Below are 19,095 nucleotides of genomic sequence, written 5' to 3' on the forward strand. Positions count from 1 at the left end.
CATATTTCAAAATTCATCTAAGCAAAAAATTAAAGGAGAAATACAAAGGAAAATGTCACCCGATGTTTCAAAAAGAGAGAAAAAAAATCTTATCCTTTTTTTTCACATGGATTTTGATACGTTTAATATTCTCCCATCAAATTATTTACAAATGAGAGCATTGAACAAAATTACATTTTTTTAAATATACATAACCAAAATTGTAATTTCAGATAAATAATAATATGGTCGCCGCGTTTCTCCACTGCTCTGCGACTTAAATCAATAGCTCGTGCAAGAACGTTGAGTTCTTGTTACTTGAGGATATATATTGTCCTCGGATAAAGCCAACGAGCCAAATATGTTTATCAGTATGGGTCCAGAAGAGAAGGCATGCAAAATTATATGCAAACATACATTCCAATCTGATATATTACATTATGTTCCCTAGTACATTGTGCAAATTTTTTTGTCATTTGTTTCCTCTGTCTGATAAATTTGGAGATATCTTCTAAATTTAATAATCTTTTAATTTAAGACGAGATTTTAAGAAATTAATATAAGCTAAATTTCATTTTGTTACTAAATATTTCACACGCAGTTACAACCATTGGACGTGACGATGAACCTTCCGTTATCCCCCATTGCAGTAACACTTCCGTGTAAGATAGAATTTTCGACATTTCTGAGTTCAGTTTTTGGGAGAAAGAAAAGAAAACGATGAAGGACATAACCTTGTGCAAATTATATGGGAAGGAAACCAGAAATTTCACCCCTATTATGCCTGAACTACAGCATAAGCATAGAAAAACACTCTTCAAATTCCTCATCGATTGTTAGTTTCTTGCCACCATCTGCACCCAGAGAACAACAAATGCTTCAATACTTTATATATTTCAATTTGAACAATATCAACATACAAACATTAGATTTACCTTGATCACCAGAGGAAAGAATATAATCACTGGGATCTATGCCACTCGAGAGAAGCAGATGCTCAAGTTCTTTATACTCATAATCCGGGTACCCGAATTCCGAAAGGCTTCCGAATCCTAGGAGCTCCGCCTCGTGGTCGGATAACGTCTCTGATTCACTGGAAGTCGGTTTTGTTACTGATCTGCATTCTATGCTCCCAGAAAACGCAGAACCAGGTTCGTTAGATGCTCGAGTTTTCGAATATCCGGGATCGGTTTTATCCTCATTACATGTCAACATGGTAGAGTCTAAGTTGCTGTGTCTAATATATTCGCCGCCCATTTTCTTGGGATCCACGATGGGATCAGATTCAGAAGAAGGATCAATATATTCGAGAACTTGACTCCAGCGCACATGTTTTGGCCGAGGCACTCCAACTGGTTCAGCCAGCATTTTTCTTTTCTTGTACAAGAAATCTACCCTGCAGGTATCCAAAACAAAACCCATCAAATTAAGTGGGAAAAAAGAAGAAGAAAACAATCGACTCTTCTTTTGAGTTTCAGTATATTTATAAATTCATATTTTTTTTTCCATTACGTATTCAAGAAAATACCATTTCCTGCTCTCCTGGCAACTCACAAACGAACAAGACTTCAAACTTGATATCGAAAATAAAATCAGTGATCGGAAAAAAATGCACATACCTGTTTATTTCAGTCGGGCTGCTCATACTTACCTCTATCGCGATCTTTGAAGGCGAACAGTGATTGCAGTATGTACGTATAATAATATATATATATAGATCGTTTGGTACTAAAATAAAAAACAAGATCTAGAAATGCATTCAATCTCATTTTTTTGGTACACTAATTTGAAATAAAAAATAGATATATTAGTTATGCAAAAAATCTCACTCACGCTTGTGCCATATCATAAAGTAGATTATCTCTTACTTTCTATTAAGTTTGGTCATAATAGAGCCAAAATATTTGGTGTCACATCTATTTTGTTTTGTTTGTTTGTTTATTTTTATTTTCAATTCATTATTTCAAAATTAAAATTTAATCTCTCACTAATTTTCATATTTATGATATGATTCTCATTAAATATAATCAAAGTATAACATATGATCAATTCAAATTGTAGTATATTTTTTTTATTAATTTTTATAATTATAATATTATCATTATTTGAATATAAATAAAATTAATAATTATAAAAATGGTACAAACGTGAAAAAAACCTACATTCTACAACCTTCCACTGAACAGAACATAAAATAAATCTTCCATATATATAATATATATAAAAGCCCACATTCTACAATCTTCCACTGAACATAATAAAATTAATCTTCCTCTTAGATTATATATATTCCTCGGGATTTTCCCATGCACAACCTTCCACCGAAAAAAATAAAATAAATTTTTCGCTTCTTTTGTTACTGCACGCGCTTGTTACAGTGTTTGGCGTCTAATCCTCCACCTAAATATAACTTTTATTAATAATTTTTTTATTTTAAAATTGAATCTTCTAGTCACTGTTTAGCTCATTAATAAAATAATGGAAAATAAATAATATAAAAACGATAAATTAATATATTTATATACATGATATATTGATTTTTCTTCGTAGAATTTCAATAAAGTATTACAAAATAGTAATAATTAATCGATCAATATTTTATATTTCTCGTATAATCAAACTTTATTTGATTAATATTTTGATTTATAACAAATTTTTTAAAATATTTGTCAACGCTTAGTATAATAAATATAAGAAAATTTTATATTATTAGATTTCAATATTAGTTTTTTTAATTAAAAAATAATAATCTTTTCGCTGAAATGTAGATATCACGCATATATATACACGTCAACCAAAAAACTAAAATTTGCCCCAAAAAAAAATTCAACGTTAAATGGAATGTAAATAAACGGCAAGAGAAAATATTAAAACTCATAAAAACAAGTTTGTCCCTTCTTTGATTTGCGTGAGTTTTAATCTCTAGAAATCGAGAGAGCAGCAGTACGGAAACCTGCGACTTTTGTGGCTTACGTTTCAATAACCATCTGAGGTCCACCTGAATTTGACCATGTAGTGAAGACGTGTAATTTTTTTATTAGAATAATATCTGAATTTAACTCAAAAAGAAAAAATTCTGAATATAGAAGAGTTTTAAAATATATTATATTTTTTAGGATAAAATATATTATATGATGATATAATATAAAAACTTACTTTCAATATGTGTATATATTGATTAAAACTATAAAATAAAAAGATACAATTGTATTATCATAAAAATTTGATAACTTGTTTCAAAAAAAAAGTTGATAACTTGTAGTCAATATTTTATTTAAATGTACTCGACAACTTTAAAGTTTCCCCATTTGAAAACAAATAAAAAACAAATACCGTTTTCTAGGTGCGTCTGCGGCATCGGAATATGAAATAGGTAACAGGGATGTGGCGTGGACATAAATACACATGCATGCATGTGATTGCCAAACCCAGCGGATCCATTCATGCAACTGTGGGTTTTGTAAACTTTCTCGCCCAACTTGCCAAAATATCAAAGTTTCGATGTTTCCATATTTTGTTATATTTATGACATGTTGTTTTATTGTATATATACAATACATCTGGCAAACATACATGTGATATTGTGTACGATGTACTTTGGAATTGTTTGTTTCATGATATGAAACAAATAATATAGAGATAAATAATATTTTTTAATAATTAAATACATAAAATTGATAGTTAATATAATGTTTGATTTGAGTGATTAATTTGATTAAATTTGAGATAATGTGATATTATAATTTTGTCTTTTTGAAAATATTCATAAAATATTTACAATATTATTTATTAGGCAAAACTTGTATGAGACGATTTCACGGGTCGTATTTTGTGAGACATATATCTTATTTGGGTCATCCAGAAAAAGTATTACTTTTTGTGTTAAGAGTATTACTTTTTATTGTGAATATCGGTAGGATTGATTTGTCTCACATATAAAGATTCATGAGACCGTCTCAAAAGAGACACACTCTATTATTATGGGTAATATTGTAATTTCAATTCAATGATTTGATTGATGCGAGATAAATAATTAATGTAAGATAAATGATTGATAGATGAATAAATAACACGGTGCACCAAACATAATATTTGATTGGATAAAAATATGGATAAATAATATAGCAAACCAAACGGTATCATATTCTAGGACTTCTCATGTAAGCAATTGGCGACAATGGCAATAAAGATACAATCCCGAGACACTCGGGAAAAACTTGGGATATGGTAAAATATGAAATACTATGTGTAAATGTTGAATTTTTATGATGTATTAACGGCTTTGGAGGAGGAAATGTTTCAGTAAACATAACAATGACTCGCGTCACAGTGTAAACAAACCAGCTGATACACGAAAATCACGAATATCTTACGTACGAATATTTATTAAATATCTTACGTACGAATATTTATTATCGAGCATTGTACGAATATCTTACGAACATGTTCGAATATTCCGAGACGAACTCGAACAATTAAAAATCTACCTATCTCGACCAGAATTCGAGCATTAAATTCTTCATGAACTACAAGAAAAGTGAGTATTCGCAACCTAACATCAACAACGCGTGCTAAAAGCACATCGCCAATATTATTATTTACGGCACACCCTCCATGTGCACTTTCAAAAGTTTTATATCTTATACCAACAAAGGAGTGTAAATATTGCAATCCGAAAATAAATATTATGACGAATTTACAGCGCAAAAAGTACGTTGTTATCGGTCCTAAATTAAATTTAATATTTACAGCGCACCACATGTTGCCAATAGTCTTGTATATTTAATATTGATAGTGCACTGTGTGATGTCAATAGTCTTATTTATTTAGCGGCACCATAAAAAATAAGGTGTCTGTTGAGTTAAGTATGAATGAGTTAGAGTAGTACTGAGATGAATGATCTCTTTAGAAGTTTTTATGTGTCAAGCTGTTGATGTTGCGCCGTTTGATCTTGTTGGCTAAGTGAGCCGTAAAAGAGTAGGACCAGATATTAACGGGTAATGTTGTCTCTGCCGAGGACTTGGCCGACGGTAGGGAAAGAGTAAGACAAATCTCTAAGGGATATGAGACAGTACAAGCAAATATACACGTACTTCCTTGGACTCATGAGCCTAACAGCTCGACCTATTAGCACTCAAGTAGGTGCACTATGTGCTGCTACAAATATAAAAAAATAAAGTTACACCTTGACTAACAGCTATTGCTTTTAGCATAGTGGAAAACGCTTGATCCTAAAAATTGGTATCAGAGCCAAAGTCACGGGTTCGATTCACATTGATTGCAATGAGTGCAATTATTGGGAGGGAGATTGTTGAGTGCAATAATGGTCCTGGAAGAACGATCGAACTGTGGTGTTTGAGCCGCTGTGCTGTTTAAAAGATTTGAATTGCACCATTACCATCAGCTATAGCTTTTGGAAAAGCGGCAAGTGCTCAATCCTACAATACCAGTTAAATTCTTAACCACCATAGCTTCTCATTATCGATGTGCGATAATGAGATGTTTATCAATTTCTTGTTGATTTGTTATATTCGATCATGAGAGGCTTTAGTGGTGAGATTTAAGGGTTTAATTAGTGCTCTGTTTTTGGTGCCGCCACTAAATAAACATGACTATTGGCATTGTGCAGTGCAATGTTAATGTTAGATAAACATGACTATTGACTGCCTGCGGTGCACTGTGAATATAATATTTTAGGACTATTAACAACGCGCTTTGTGTGCAACAAATTCGTCAAAATATTTATTTACAGATTGTTTGCACAATGTTGTTGGTATACGATACAAAATTTTTGACAGTACACATGGAACAACGCGCTTTGTGTGCAACAAATTCGTCAAAATATTTATTTACAGATTGTTTGCACAATGTTGTTGGTATACGATACAAAATTTTTGACAGTACACATGGAAGGTTATGTCGTAAACAATAATATCGGCGTGATGCTTTTAATGCGTGTTGTTGAGCCACACGTTGCGAAAACTCACTTTTCTTACAGGGACACAATCTTTACTGATTTTGATACGTCGATTTTGACGTAGTTTTCAGTTAGCTGATCCCAGTTGGACTATTTTCGCATTTTTATTTGATAGTTTTTTATTGGTCTCAGTTACGATGTTGACTGATAACAACAATTGTGATCCCCAAGTCTATTAAGAAGAACATTTTGTAAGTTATTTAATCATCTCCCTCCTAAGAGCATCCACATTGGTGGGTGTTATAACACCCACCACCTCATCAAAAATCGTGGGGTCCACATACCACATACACATTACATTAACACATCTATTCTCCCACATTCATTTTAACATTCACACTCATTATTTGTGGGTCCCGCTGTCCACTCATTCATCTTACTATTATTTTACATTAAATAAATATAATTTCAATTTTTTTACACATTTTAAATGACTATTATTTAAAATAAATAATAATATTACTATTTTGGATAAATAATATTATTTATTTTAAATGTATTTATTGCGTAAAATAATTTTATCTTATATTACGACCGACGTCTATTTAAAATTAAACAAATAATTGAAAAGTACAATAATCGAAATTCCTAAAAATAGGATAATAGAAATAGTAGAGAGAATTTTTTTAGAGTGATTTGGTTGTGTGAATAATTTAAATAAGTTGTATAGAGTGATGAGTATTTATAGAAGAATTTTTGAATTTTTTTATTAAAGTAGCCGTTTAGAACTTTGCATTTAGCGACGGATTTTCGAAATTCGTCGCTAAATGTTCAATTTAAATCACGTTGGGCCCGCATGTCAGCAACTCAGCGACGGTTAATAAAAAACAGTCGCTAATAGCGACGGTGTTTTATAAATCCGTCGCTAAGTGTCGAATTTTTTTTAAAAAATAAACTGACACAGGGGCGTTCAATTCTTTGAACGCCCCATGCCCTCTCTCCTGTGAGTGGGCGTTATAACGCCCACTCACATTGGAGAGGGGTGTTAAATGGGTGTTATAACACCCATTTAACACCCCATTGTAGGTGCCCTAACACATCCACTTATCCTAACAAATAATATGTGTTTTAGATTAAAAAATAGAATTAGTATATTTAAATGATTTTTCAAAGTGATTTGATCTTTATTTTAGCAATTGAATTCGATAATGAGCACATATATTTTTTAATATGTTAGAATTTTTTATTTTTTTCCATTAGGAAATGTTAGAATATTTGTCATATTTGTGAATAAAGGGAGACATAATTTGGATAATCAGTCTTCCGAGCCTTTAAAATTTCATATACGATTCAAATGTTTTTTTTTTGGGATAATTGGTCACAAAAAACTTATAATTTCACGTTTAAAAATAACTTTATAATACTCGTGCTTTTTTTAATTTTACTTTTAAATTATTTTACTATTAGTCTAAGAATAAAAAAATATATCTTACACAATTATTTATATTATTTTTAAAAGTTTGGGCAATGAAATATCATTTTATCAAGCAACTGTTTAAAACATTTACTTTGATTGACAAGTTTTCCCTCTCTTTTGATATTTGAGAAAAGATTCCAATTGAAAACATAAAAATGTTGCAAAATGAATGATTTAATTTGATTTTAGGGTGGAATGTGCCAAAAAATTAATTCAAGAGTGGAGTGCCAAAATTGTTGGATTATTGGAGGATGCAAATTGCTAATTTTTTTTTTTCTCGGTCCTAACTTTGCTCAATTTTCTAAATTAATCATTTAATAAATAAAAAACATTTATTTGGAAGATAAATAGATAATTCTCTAAACTGAATTAAAAGACGGTACATATCATTTTGTCACCTACAAAGCTCAACTGACAACGTTCTCTAGTACCATCCTATCACATCTCGCCCCATACACAAGCAGGTCAATTAAATCAAATGCTATGTCCCCGTAGTCGTTCTTCCTCGTACTCACTTTACAAAAAAAATAATACAAAAATTTTTTTGAAATAATTTTAAAAATCAATTTTGTGAGACGAATTTTCAATTCGATCTAACTTATGAAAAATATAATTTTTATGCTAAAATATTAATTTTCATTTCGATTTGACCTGTTTCACAAAATATATGTGATAACATTTCACAACAGATCTAATCAAAAAAATAATTATCTCGTGACATTCTATAAACCAATTTGATCAAAATATTCCACAAGAAAATTGAATATTAACAATAAATTATATATATATATATATATATACATATATAGAGTGTTGATATGCTGCACACTTACCGTGTACATCTATGTGAGCACCTATGAGATGTCAAACACTCATTGGATGCGTTATTTTTTTATATTTCATCACATCCAATGGGTGAGTGACACCTCATCGGTGCTCACATAAATGTGCACGGTAGATGTGCAGCATATCAAAACTATATATATATATATATATATATATATATATATATATATATATATATATATATATATATATATATATATATATATATAAACCAAAGTAAAGGAAGCATGGATACTTCCCCCCTTCTCGCAAGTATTATATTAGTATATCAGACTCAACCAATCAATAAATCACCAATTATTGCCCATTGGTAGTGATCGGGCCAGCAGGCCACGAGGGTGATTCTTTGATTGGGCCGATGAAAAACAGACTTGGGTCCACCAATTAATCTTCTAGGCCCAAAGCGACGTGAAATTAACGATGAACACCAAATCTTTGTCCTGCTTCATCGCATCGCACTGAAGCAACGCCGATTCTTGAATTTTCCAGATCAAATTCCATCCACACATTCTGTTGATGATGATGCCCGATGATGTAAGCCTCCACCCCCAGCAGATCCGAGTTGCCAAACGTGAAGCAGTGTATCGAATCAATCTCCCGCACTTCTCCCGGGACCCGATACAGCAGCTGCTGCCTCGAGACTGTGATCTCCGCCCCATGAAACAGTAGGCTCACTGATGGAAGTTCGGGTAAATAAGTCGAGTTTGATGGTACCCGGAAGCATAAGTCGAACGCCCCCTGGAACACGAAGTTCGGGTCCTCGAAAACCCGCAGGATGTTGGTGGTTTGGTTCACGAATTCGTTTCTCAGAGCAGTGTAAGCTGGGCCGAGGAGGAAAGTGAACTGGGTACCTGAGTCGACCATTGTTTGCCCTGCTCCGGTGTGGTCTGGTTCGAATACGTACTTTGGTAGCTGGAGCGCCTTATCCGAGACCTTGATGCCTTCGAGCTGGACTGTGTACGCCACCCTGTTGAAATATGGCAGCGGGTTGGAAATTTGGATCAAAGGGGTGTAGTTCAAGGTCACAAGCCAAGTGAAATTGGAGTCTCCGAAGAGTAGAATACCGGGAAAATCCGAGCCCGAAATGCAGTACGAGAATCTCTTGAATTCCATTTGGGAGACGAAAGAGAGAGCGCCACGATTCATGCCCATCAACCCGGTGGTCTTCCCATCCTCATCCGGATTGCTGCTGAACCCCGAATCCATGCACCCAAAAATGGTGCTGGAGAAATTCGACCCGGCGATGATAAAAGTGTCCGTCGACAAAGTTCCTTCAGAAGACGATGCGTCCGCGTACGACAGAATGGCGTGGCAAAGATTCTTGGAATCGCACGACGCGGGTATGGAGAAATCTTGAGTTCGGATCGTGCACGTAGGCGAAGAACAAGCGATTGGAGAGTAAGAAACCGATCGGGTCGGCTCGAAAACGGGTTGGTTTACCCGGGTCGCGTTGCATTGCAGCCATGAGAGCTCGCTGCCTGTGTCGAGCACCATGGTTACGTTCTGCGGAGGCGTGCCGACAGACAGTGAAATCGTGAGAGTGACGTTGTGGGTGAAGGGAAGCTTGCTCGGGACAGATGGGATCTCTTGGATTTTCAGTGGCAAGACGAGGACTCTGGTTGAATTTGATCTGTGAATGCGCATTGGTTCAGCCGACCCGAAAAGGATTATTCGGGTCTGGAGCAGTATGAGAAACGCAGTGAAGGAGAAGGTTGAGTGGATCTTCATGCTGGAGAAATTAAGGGAACTCTATGTTGAGTTTGGGAAGATGCAAGTGAAAGTAGTAAGTGGTACAGAGGAGGGTGTGATGGCAAGATACGACTGCTTTTGTTGGCTTCGAAGTTCGACGCACCCAGGAAACTAATCCTCTGTTCCAAGGTGGGGATTACCAGTTTTCTCATGTTTGGTGGTAAGGTCAATTCTTTATAAGATCTAAAAAAATCAAGTGTGATTCGTTCTGAATTGATGGAATAGACGTATGTTTAATAAATGTTCATCAATTTCATTTTCTTTTGTGGAAACACAAAAATGGATTGATATTTATTTGATTAACTAGATTTATTGATTTTTAAATATCATGTAAACCAAAGAATCAAGACTCTAGTTTCCACATTTAAAAAAAAAAAAGACCTTTCAATTGTAAAAGTTTGTACATATTTACTAATGATTATATGAGAAAATTATAGAATTAGTTATATAAATTGGGTTATTTTCAATTTTTGATTTGATCTTAATAAATTTTTTTTAATCATATTGATGACACTTTTGAAAAAAATGAACTTACTGCTGACACAGTGACATGGTGTCAAATGCCTCAGGTATGACACGCTTATTATTACTAATATGGTGTCGGAGATCGATTGTTCACACATCCAACATCATCACATCGCTGTTGGGTGAAAAACTTCAAAATGTAAACAAAATCAATTTATTGCTCTACGATTAATTTATTAGTCTAAGACTTTGACAACTTTACCTATGATTAATTTTATTATAGTATCACATTTTTCACAGGCTTCGTTTAGTGCGAAAAAATAATACATTTATTGATCACTAAAACTATATAATTAACTTATCTATATAAGATATTTCTTTTAATCGCATAACAACGTTCTCGAGCTCGAGGTTTTAATTAATCTCTTCGTGGTAGTATCATCGGTAACTTTTGATTTATCATCATACACCTCCACTTGATTTTTTTAAGAGAACTGAAAAATCGAACGTTTGTTTTTAACCAAAAGTTACAGCTGATGAAAACGATAGGACCAAACACTTATCATTTTACTAAAAATCATAACTGACAGTGGTGCAACTCAAAATATTTTAAATCATATAATAATTAAAATATCATGTTTCGATTATTTATTAATCAAAAATAATTATTGCACATAACAAGAAAGTTGATACTATGCAAAAAATCGAAAGGGTCCAAACCAAAAGATTAGTCGTTTCGCTCAAATCTTTTTACTTTCCAACAAATGGCTTGTTAAACACTCAATAATTTGTTGTCGAACTTATGTGAGCCCACTAAGACACGGACTAATTAATGCATGACATAATAATATTAATTTTTTTTTTAAAATTTATTGATTGATAATTATATTATATCTATATTTTATATTATATATATAAAAAACCAAGAAACTAAAATATGAACAAAAATTCTTGACCGTAGAAGAAATTATGCTGTTCCCCACAAGGGCTTTTATGAGGTTAGTTGCAATTCTCATTTAAGGGATTAATTCCAGCATTAAGTGCTTCTGTGGCTAATTAATGTTGGAAAGCAAAATATCTTAACGTCACCTTTCCATTCTGATTAAATAATAGTAAGTAATATTAAATGTAATTGTAATAATGATAATAATATAATACTAATTTGGCAAACTGTTGGGTGGCGAGAAATAGTTATGCGAATTGATGAGGCTTGTGTATCAGATTATCTGTTGGTTGGTGTATTTAACCTGGCTTCTGCTTTAAGATTTAGAGACGTGTATTCAGATTTGTGGGACAAAAAGCTATAAATAACGACACACACACTATGCATGGAAGCTATATGTGGGACAAAAAGCTATATAATTTTTTTTGACATGTTGGAATTACCTAAGATCAAATGCGACAAGTCACCAATTTTGACTGATTTTTGTGGATTTTTGATATAGACGAAAAAATATATATCTTTTAGCTGAACAAAACTAACCATCTCGCCAAGATATGTATGCTTCTTAATCAAGAGTTTTCCTCTTTCTAGTGGCTTTTGTTTTGGTAGACTCAGGAAATTTGGAATTCGACTCTGATTTATACGTTTCCTAATTCTTTAGATACGATTAGTTTATGTTATTTTTCAACCACACTTATCAGTTTAGGAAAATAATTCCGAATTTTGAGCGTTTTGTCGTGAATTACCCAGAGAGATATCTGAAAACAACAATCAAAACAAAAAATCTAAATCAAAACAGAAATCGTAAGATCTAAGTTCAAATCTCAATGTGAGATCTTATTAATATAAATAATCATGTTTTAAATAAAAAAGTGCAATATAAAATTGGATTAAATAAATTTTAAATTTATTTATTAAAAATATATTTTTAAGTATAGTACTAATATCTAATAAATTTTATTAGAAATTATAATATTTATATCCTTATAAACTCTATTAGAAAATTTAATAATATTAATTTTACTTGTAAATTTTAGTTTGTTAGGTTAACCGAAGTTTTATATTAAAAACTGAAATCGAACCGTACTAACCTATACTTTTAAAAATTTAAACTGAACTTCCGAATAAACCGAATACAGAACCAAACATTTGTCGCTTTACCAAAAGTTACAGCTGGTGGTAATGGTGCAACTCAAATATTTTAAATCGCATAGCATCCCAAACGTCATAGTTCGATTGTTCTACCTAGTAGAGACAATTATTACACCTCAAAACCGAACCGAATTTTCAAATTAAATAATTTCTGTCTGTTGTTTAGGTTGAAATCGATATTTTGTTCACTCATATACTATAATTGAGTTTGCCCGTTATTTATTGATATATTGATTGGGCTGAATCTTGTACTGATAGACGTTCTACATCAGTGTTACGTATATTTGTGTGAGGTAATTTGGTAACCTGGATAATCAAAAAGTAATCTGGGATGTTACGTAGCAGTGCAAAGGCATAATATCGAGCTATAGCTCATGGAGTACGTTAAGATATGTGGATTAAAAGAATGCTTATTGAATTAAATCTTTGGGATGAATAATCTTTGAAATTAAGGAGTGACATTCAATATGCTATTAGTAAAGCCAAAAATCATGTCCACCATGATCGAACTAAATTTTGAAAGGACAAACACTTTATAAGTGAGAATGTTGAGAATAAAATTTTTGATATGAGTTATGTCTCCACTCGCATGCAAACAACAGACATATTGAATGAGGCCCTTCACAAGCCAAGTTTTGAAGACTTATGTTCCAAAATAGGGATGATCAATATATACGCCCAACTTGAGGAGGAGGGTTGAATGTTCGAACATTTAAGAGGATATGATAAATCAATATTGAATTTTCACTGTTATTTGACTAGAATTCCATTAGGTATAGTTTTTAGTACACTCGATAATAGATGTATTGATAAATAATCATCTTTATCTACGTTTGGTATATTTTTTGAAAGCTCATGATAATATCATGAGCTCGTGATAAATAATTTTATACGCCCGTGATAAATACAAGAATAAAATTTCCCTTTTATGATATATGATCATTTTAATTTAATGATAAAAAATATACCAAACGTTCATCTTGATTGGTGTTTTGAACTCGAGATAATTATATAAATGATTTTTATAAATTCATAAAAATTCATCTTGTAAAAAAAGTTCCTGCTTTTCGACCATAATATAAAACTAAAATAAAATAAATATTTTTATTTATTTTTATATATTATATAATATTATAATTATATAAATGAACTCGAGATTATTATATAAATGATTTTTATAAATCTCAATAAAATTATTAGTATCACTTGATTAACCTTAAAAATTGATATTTAACTTGACTCACAAAATCAAAGACTCAATTATCATATTTGTATAAATTAGGTAAAAATAAATAAATCATTGTAAGTAATGTCGGCGCATTAACAGATAACACTTTGAATTTATAAAATTTATTATGATAAAGTTAATTTTGTCATTACAATCTAATATATAAATTTAATCACTTTTATTATTTTAATCATACCAAACTTTAAATATAATATCTTACATCTTATTTATACTTATATTATATCACATGTTTATCCTATCATGTGTACCAAACTATGCCTAAATAGATAAAACTCTATAAATAAGATTATTGTATTCTTTATTTTGGAGTATGTCTCTTGTGAGACGGTCCCACTAAATTTTATCTGTAAGACAGATCAACCCTACCGATAATACTTTTTCATTGATGACCCAAATAAAATTTCCGTCTCACAAAATACGACATGTGAGACCGTCTCACACAAATTTTTTCTTTATTTTTAACCCTCATAAAATCTGCACTTTCCAGTCCACGCGTTTTCCATTAACTCCAGGAAGTGGCAGTCGTAGAGATGTTATATGAGAAGACACAACATAAATAATTTGCCAGCCCATAAAGGTTAAAGAGAGGGGAATTGATGCAAAGTTTGCAAGCAAATTCAAGTAAAACAAAACTCAGAAGCATATATAATTTAGTAGATAAAAATAGTGGTCCTCACCCGTTAACTCGTCCCCTTGAGGGAAATCGAAATGCCCGTTTAATACAAGTCTTTTCTAAAATAACTATTTTTATTTATTTATCGAAACATGCTATAACTTTTTAATAAAACAACAAGGACATATTCATGTTAGAGCAATCAATATGTGAAACAAATGTTGTCCCTTATTTTAATGAAAATTTTCTGACTAGCACGATCCTTAACGAGGCAATAATCTGTATCTAATCAGCGAATAATTAAGTACACTTTATGTTATTTTCGTGGAAAAAAGTAAATGAAACTCAACTGCACGAGGGGCCAGATTCAGCTCACCAGAAGAATAATTTACTGGAGGGGTTACTCGAGTGATGTTTCAACTTCTTTAATGAATTTGCACGTGTGAGCACATGCTTTGCTGAATCAAATTTGGACAAACAAGTCCCTATTGGTCTTTCTGCACAACCACCCCCAAAAGAATCACAAATTCACACACACACACACACATATATATAAAATTATAATTATAATTATAAAAATTATAATTATTTTTGGTGGAAATAAGCAAATGAATACAACTCATCGCCTTGTCTCCTCGATCTGCAGTATTTTTTGGGCAGATTCATCATCTAGTCATTCGAAATAGTGATTATCCCCCATTTTTGGTGATTTTTATTTTGATATAAACTGACTTGGAAAATTTGGAATTCGATTATGTTGGGTTTTCTTGTTTCTAAGGTCTCATTATTTTTTATTCTAATAATGAAACTTTATAGTTTTGGAAATATTTTCCAAAAAATGTTATTGTATTTTTGTCCAATAAATATGGACTTAGATTTTGATTAATAAAGATAGATGAATTCAAATAAAAATTTCAAGTTGTTTAATTTTTGGATATTCTATTATGTGAACACCGGCTTAATTATTTCATTTTACGATTCCGCTAAAACATTAAACATCGGGCTCGGGCTCGGGCTCGGGCTCCCTTTCTAAAATATCCACACTCAAATTTATGTGCTTGTGAACTTTATACGTTAATTAGTTATAAAATTCTCTCTCATATAAGTATCATTTAAAAGATAATTCTTTTTTTAAAAAAAATTAAATATAAAAAATTATTTCAGAATTCGTATCCACGTTATATTACACCTCACATGTGGCATAATTTTTAATGGAAGAAACGGAAAACAAATAATACAATTGCAAGTATTTCCTATTTCATGTTCAATAATCCAAAGTTAATCTTGCATCGTCATGCCTTTTTTCTCTAAAATTTTACGAGTCTTTCATGCTTGTCATTGCCGAGTACGTGCCGACGATGGCGCAAAATGCGCCCACAACGATTATAAACACGCACACTGCAATCTGAAGACATGAATCTCGTCAAACTAGCTAGCTAGGTGCAAAATTGAATCTTTTAGTGTTGAAATTGAGCAAGAGAAAGTGTACCTGAAGCTTTGTTAGTCCCCCTCGATGAATTCGCATGTAGCAGGCGCAGGGTATGATCACGGACTGCGTGAACGACAAATGTCGAATCATAATACGTGTTAATGTAACACAAATGAAGAAAATGGACTTCTTAACTTACCACAAGCATCACAAGAAAGGATCCTATCATTGCCATTAGGGATCCTGCATATTCAGTGTAGATCAAACGGTTTAGCTCGAAACCATGTGTGTTGTGTTTAAGGATGCCGATGCTATTACATTTACTAGAAATGTTTACCAAAATATGGAACTGTTAAGGCCACTACTAGCGTCGAAGCAACCAAGCTTGTTCTGATGAATATAGACACAAACTGGGATCTACTCTGAGCAGGAGGCAGGAGTTCTTCGATTCCTAACGCGACTGGAGTAAGAGATAGAGCAAACTTTGTCACAGGGGCCACAACCTGCGAAATGTTTCAACGAAATGTTATGGAACACATGGAAAATAGGAGTTTTATGGATCATACGAAGTGTGTACTCGACGTGTATCCCAGCTTCTTACCACAGTCCATCCGGCGATATTCGATGCTACTAACTTCGTGGGCAGATTCAACGTGAACTGAGGATTCGTGTCTTCGCCGAACATTAGGAATCCAAATACTGCCACACCAGCATACAGTAAACCAGCAATTGCAAAGCTGAATCATACAAATGAGTGATGGTTTTGAGATAATCAAGTTTTCCAAATTATGTGATCGAAAAATCTTGGAAGAAAAATAACATCGTTTTGGCTTATAATGTGATTCTAAGCATCAAAGTTTAATGGTGGATGCTTAAGTCTGGAAGTTTTTTTTAATAGTCAACCGTACCTGAAAACTAGAAGTGAAGGAAATCTTGAAGGATCATCCATTGAAGAGTATATGTTCGGGAAGACTGAATGACTACCATAGCAGAAACTGTATATACCAATTGTTATAGGTAATCTGGCGAAGTTTAAAGCGTTTCCACTCGGATGGAAGCCAATTTCACTAGTCGCCCCGACCCATAACAAGCAAAGCACTACAAGGATCATAGTGAATACTCCACCAACTGACAGTACAAAAGCAAACACAGATTAAAATGGGTCCTTTTTTTTTTTGCTTCGGATTGTACATTCAAGAAAGTAACAGAAAAGAGTCATCGACCTGAAATGTATGATATCCAACTTAGGTTTCTTAGCCAAACCGTTGGAAGAATAACAAGGGTCGCAACAATAGCACAGATTTGATACGAGTCGAGGTGAATCCTGGCAATATCCATTTGAGCGTTTGGGAAAAAGGCCGACATGTTATCGCTCATCATGATCAAGAATTCGATACAAGAAGACTACAAAACAGAACCCATTTGAGCAAGTACAGAATAGAGGAATCAAATGAGAAACAATGTATACATACTAACATATAGCTCCAGATACAAGATGACCTGCAAATATCAAAATTGGCCGAGTTAGTTTCCAGATGACTAAGATAATAAAAGCTGACATTTTCAGTACTTCGTGAATCCTGCATGGATCATACTCACAGCAATGCATAATCGGCCACCCAACCCGAAAGCAGCCTGCCCGATATCTGGATAAGTTTGCAGTTGAGTCGAGCTTTCTAAACATCGCTTCAACAAGATTCCGGTGTAGCAGGTAATGATTCCAAAGGCAAAGAGAAGCGCGATACTGAACCACCCTCCTTCTTTGAGTGCATATGGAGTAGAAAGGACTCCTATTCCGCACAAAGCATTTACCGCTGCATCAAAAGTAAGAAAAACGGATGCCGAGTAACTTTTATATAGTTTCTTGAATGAATGATCATGATCAAGATGCGAGAAAACGGAAGTGTAGAAAACCTACAGTTGATTACTGATTGAGAATATGTACACTGCTGTGTCGATGACTGCTCGCTGATAGAAACCCGTAATCCACTAGCGGTGAACTCCCTCACAGGAAGTGCTGAGGAGTTAACTTCTTCTTTATCGCTGGTTGCGGATATGAGAGGCTTTGATAGCGAAAATTCGGTATCTGATATTGTCTGTGGTCTCTTATCTCCCGATTGCTGCAAGAAGCTGTTCCTTGGGATGCTAACCGAGGGAGGTGTTAACATTGTGTACATGTCCATCGATCGCCTGTATAATTCGAGACGGATGGGCGAATTTTATGCATAATTGATGCATGCAACGTTTAATCTAAGCAGCGAAACAATGTAAAACGATTCCACATATACAAAGTCTGTTGCAAAATTGTACGATGTAGCATATACCTGTAACTTTGAGGCCAAGAACCACAAGGATCTGAATCCATACCGTTAAACGAAGGGTCTCGCGAGGGGCGGGTAACGTCAGATTCAGAATCATCTTCATGATTGTGACATACCCTTTCAGCCTCATTTTCTTCATCATCTGTCTCGATTTGAATCATGCGGTCTGGACCAAAGTCTTCTTCTTCCAGCTTCATGATTTAATTGGTACGCGTAAATGTAAGAATTTGAGATCAAAATGAGCTAAGAAACACGGCTGATCAGGGAATATGGATTAGTATATTTCTTGATATTGGATCTTTGTGTTTTTCTAACACCACGGTCCACGAGCTTAGAACATTGGAGCTAAATCTGAAACACAGGAAACGGAAAGTTCTTGTCTTGGATTTTCGGACTATAAACGATAAATAATTAATTCAAAATATTGGAACAGGAGATCAAAATCTCATTTCTTGTAATTTGTTCAGAAAATTCTCTCCAACAGAAAATTGAATCATTATAATATTGAAATCAATTTAATTTGAAGTTCTTGTTTTGTTAAATTCAAAGCCTGGATTGTAAATTCACTAGATCAAGTAGCTAGCTATATTGGTGCTCAACCATACATCTCTTGCTGATAAAAATAGTGAAGAAATTAATATTCTTGCACCTGTCTTTATATTTAGTCCACCAGCAGGAAAAACTTAATTATTTAACCTTTATTTAACTGGTTTTTCAATATATGACATGCATAATGTTTAAATTCATGTTTGGCAAGGTCATTTGTCACAATTTCCCATTATTTTTAAATATTGCGCTTCGAATGGAATTATGCTTTGGTTTTTTGCCTGATAGTATAGTATGTCATGAATAAAAAAAGTCAAAGAAAACTATAAATGATGGTTATATATCTGAGTAAATTGGAGCACAAATATTGAGTCAACTTGATAAATATTTTATCATAGGAACCAGATTT

General features: G+C 33.0%; 3 protein-coding genes across 3 annotated transcripts; all 3 read right to left on the bottom strand.

Moving 5' to 3' along the window:
• Window positions 1–533: 533 nt before the first annotated feature.
• LOC140828191 (uncharacterized) lies at window positions 534–1,697 on the bottom strand. The gene is made up of 3 exons (XM_073191170.1): window positions 1,599–1,697; window positions 915–1,375; window positions 534–833 (listed from the first exon to the last, which is right to left on the bottom strand). The coding sequence occupies exons 1-3, from the start codon at window positions 1,622–1,624 to the stop codon at window positions 769–771; spliced, it is 552 nt and encodes a 183-aa protein (XP_073047271.1). The 5' UTR covers window positions 1,625–1,697; the 3' UTR covers window positions 534–768.
• Window positions 1,698–8,404: 6,707 nt separating this feature from the next.
• On the bottom strand, window positions 8,405–10,192 carry LOC140826182 (aspartic proteinase PCS1). Its single transcript, XM_073188353.1, has one exon. The coding sequence runs from the start codon at window positions 9,945–9,947 to the stop codon at window positions 8,634–8,636; it is 1,314 nt and encodes a 437-aa protein (XP_073044454.1). The 5' UTR covers window positions 9,948–10,192; the 3' UTR covers window positions 8,405–8,633.
• A 5,363-nt stretch (window positions 10,193–15,555) lies between these two features.
• LOC140828192 (amino acid transporter AVT1E-like) lies at window positions 15,556–18,627 on the bottom strand. The gene is made up of 11 exons (XM_073191171.1): window positions 18,144–18,627; window positions 17,738–18,009; window positions 17,419–17,633; window positions 17,296–17,319; window positions 17,043–17,223; window positions 16,728–16,947; window positions 16,421–16,556; window positions 16,157–16,322; window positions 16,019–16,062; window positions 15,880–15,942; window positions 15,556–15,795 (listed from the first exon to the last, which is right to left on the bottom strand). The coding sequence occupies exons 1-11, from the start codon at window positions 18,335–18,337 to the stop codon at window positions 15,706–15,708; spliced, it is 1,605 nt and encodes a 534-aa protein (XP_073047272.1). The 5' UTR covers window positions 18,338–18,627; the 3' UTR covers window positions 15,556–15,705.
• Between the last annotated feature and the right edge of the window lie 468 nt (window positions 18,628–19,095).

Source organism: Primulina eburnea, chromosome 3, assembly GCF_022965805.1.
Source record: "Primulina eburnea isolate SZY01 chromosome 3, ASM2296580v1, whole genome shotgun sequence".
NCBI lineage: Eukaryota > Viridiplantae > Streptophyta > Magnoliopsida > Lamiales > Gesneriaceae > Primulina > Primulina eburnea.

What these genes read in the sequence shown, in the direction of transcription:
- LOC140828191 (XM_073191170.1), bottom strand. Translation starts at nt 1,624, where the DNA reads ATGAGCAGCCCGACTGAAATAAACAG. An exon ending in AGCCCGACTGAAATAAACAG is followed by an intron (nt 1,376 to 1,598) that starts GTATGTGCATTT and finishes GGATACCTGCAG; the next exon opens with GGTAGATTTCTTGTACAAGA. An exon ending in TCTTTCCTCTGGTGATCAAG is followed by an intron (nt 834 to 914) that starts GTAAATCTAATG and finishes CTCTGGGTGCAG; the next exon opens with ATGGTGGCAAGAAACTAACA.
- LOC140826182 (XM_073188353.1), bottom strand. Translation starts at nt 9,947, where the DNA reads ATGAAGATCCACTCAACCTTCTCCTTCACTGCGTTTCTCATACTGCTC.
- LOC140828192 (XM_073191171.1), bottom strand. Translation starts at nt 18,337, where the DNA reads ATGAAGCTGGAAGAAGAAGACTTTGGTCCAGACCGCATGATTCAAATC. An exon ending in TTGGATATCATACATTTCAG is followed by an intron (nt 16,948 to 17,042) that starts GTCGATGACTCT and finishes TTGTACTGTCAG; the next exon opens with TTGGTGGAGTATTCACTATG. An exon ending in CTTAACAGTTCCATATTTTG is followed by an intron (nt 16,063 to 16,156) that starts GTAAACATTTCT and finishes CTGAATATGCAG; the next exon opens with GATCCCTAATGGCAATGATA.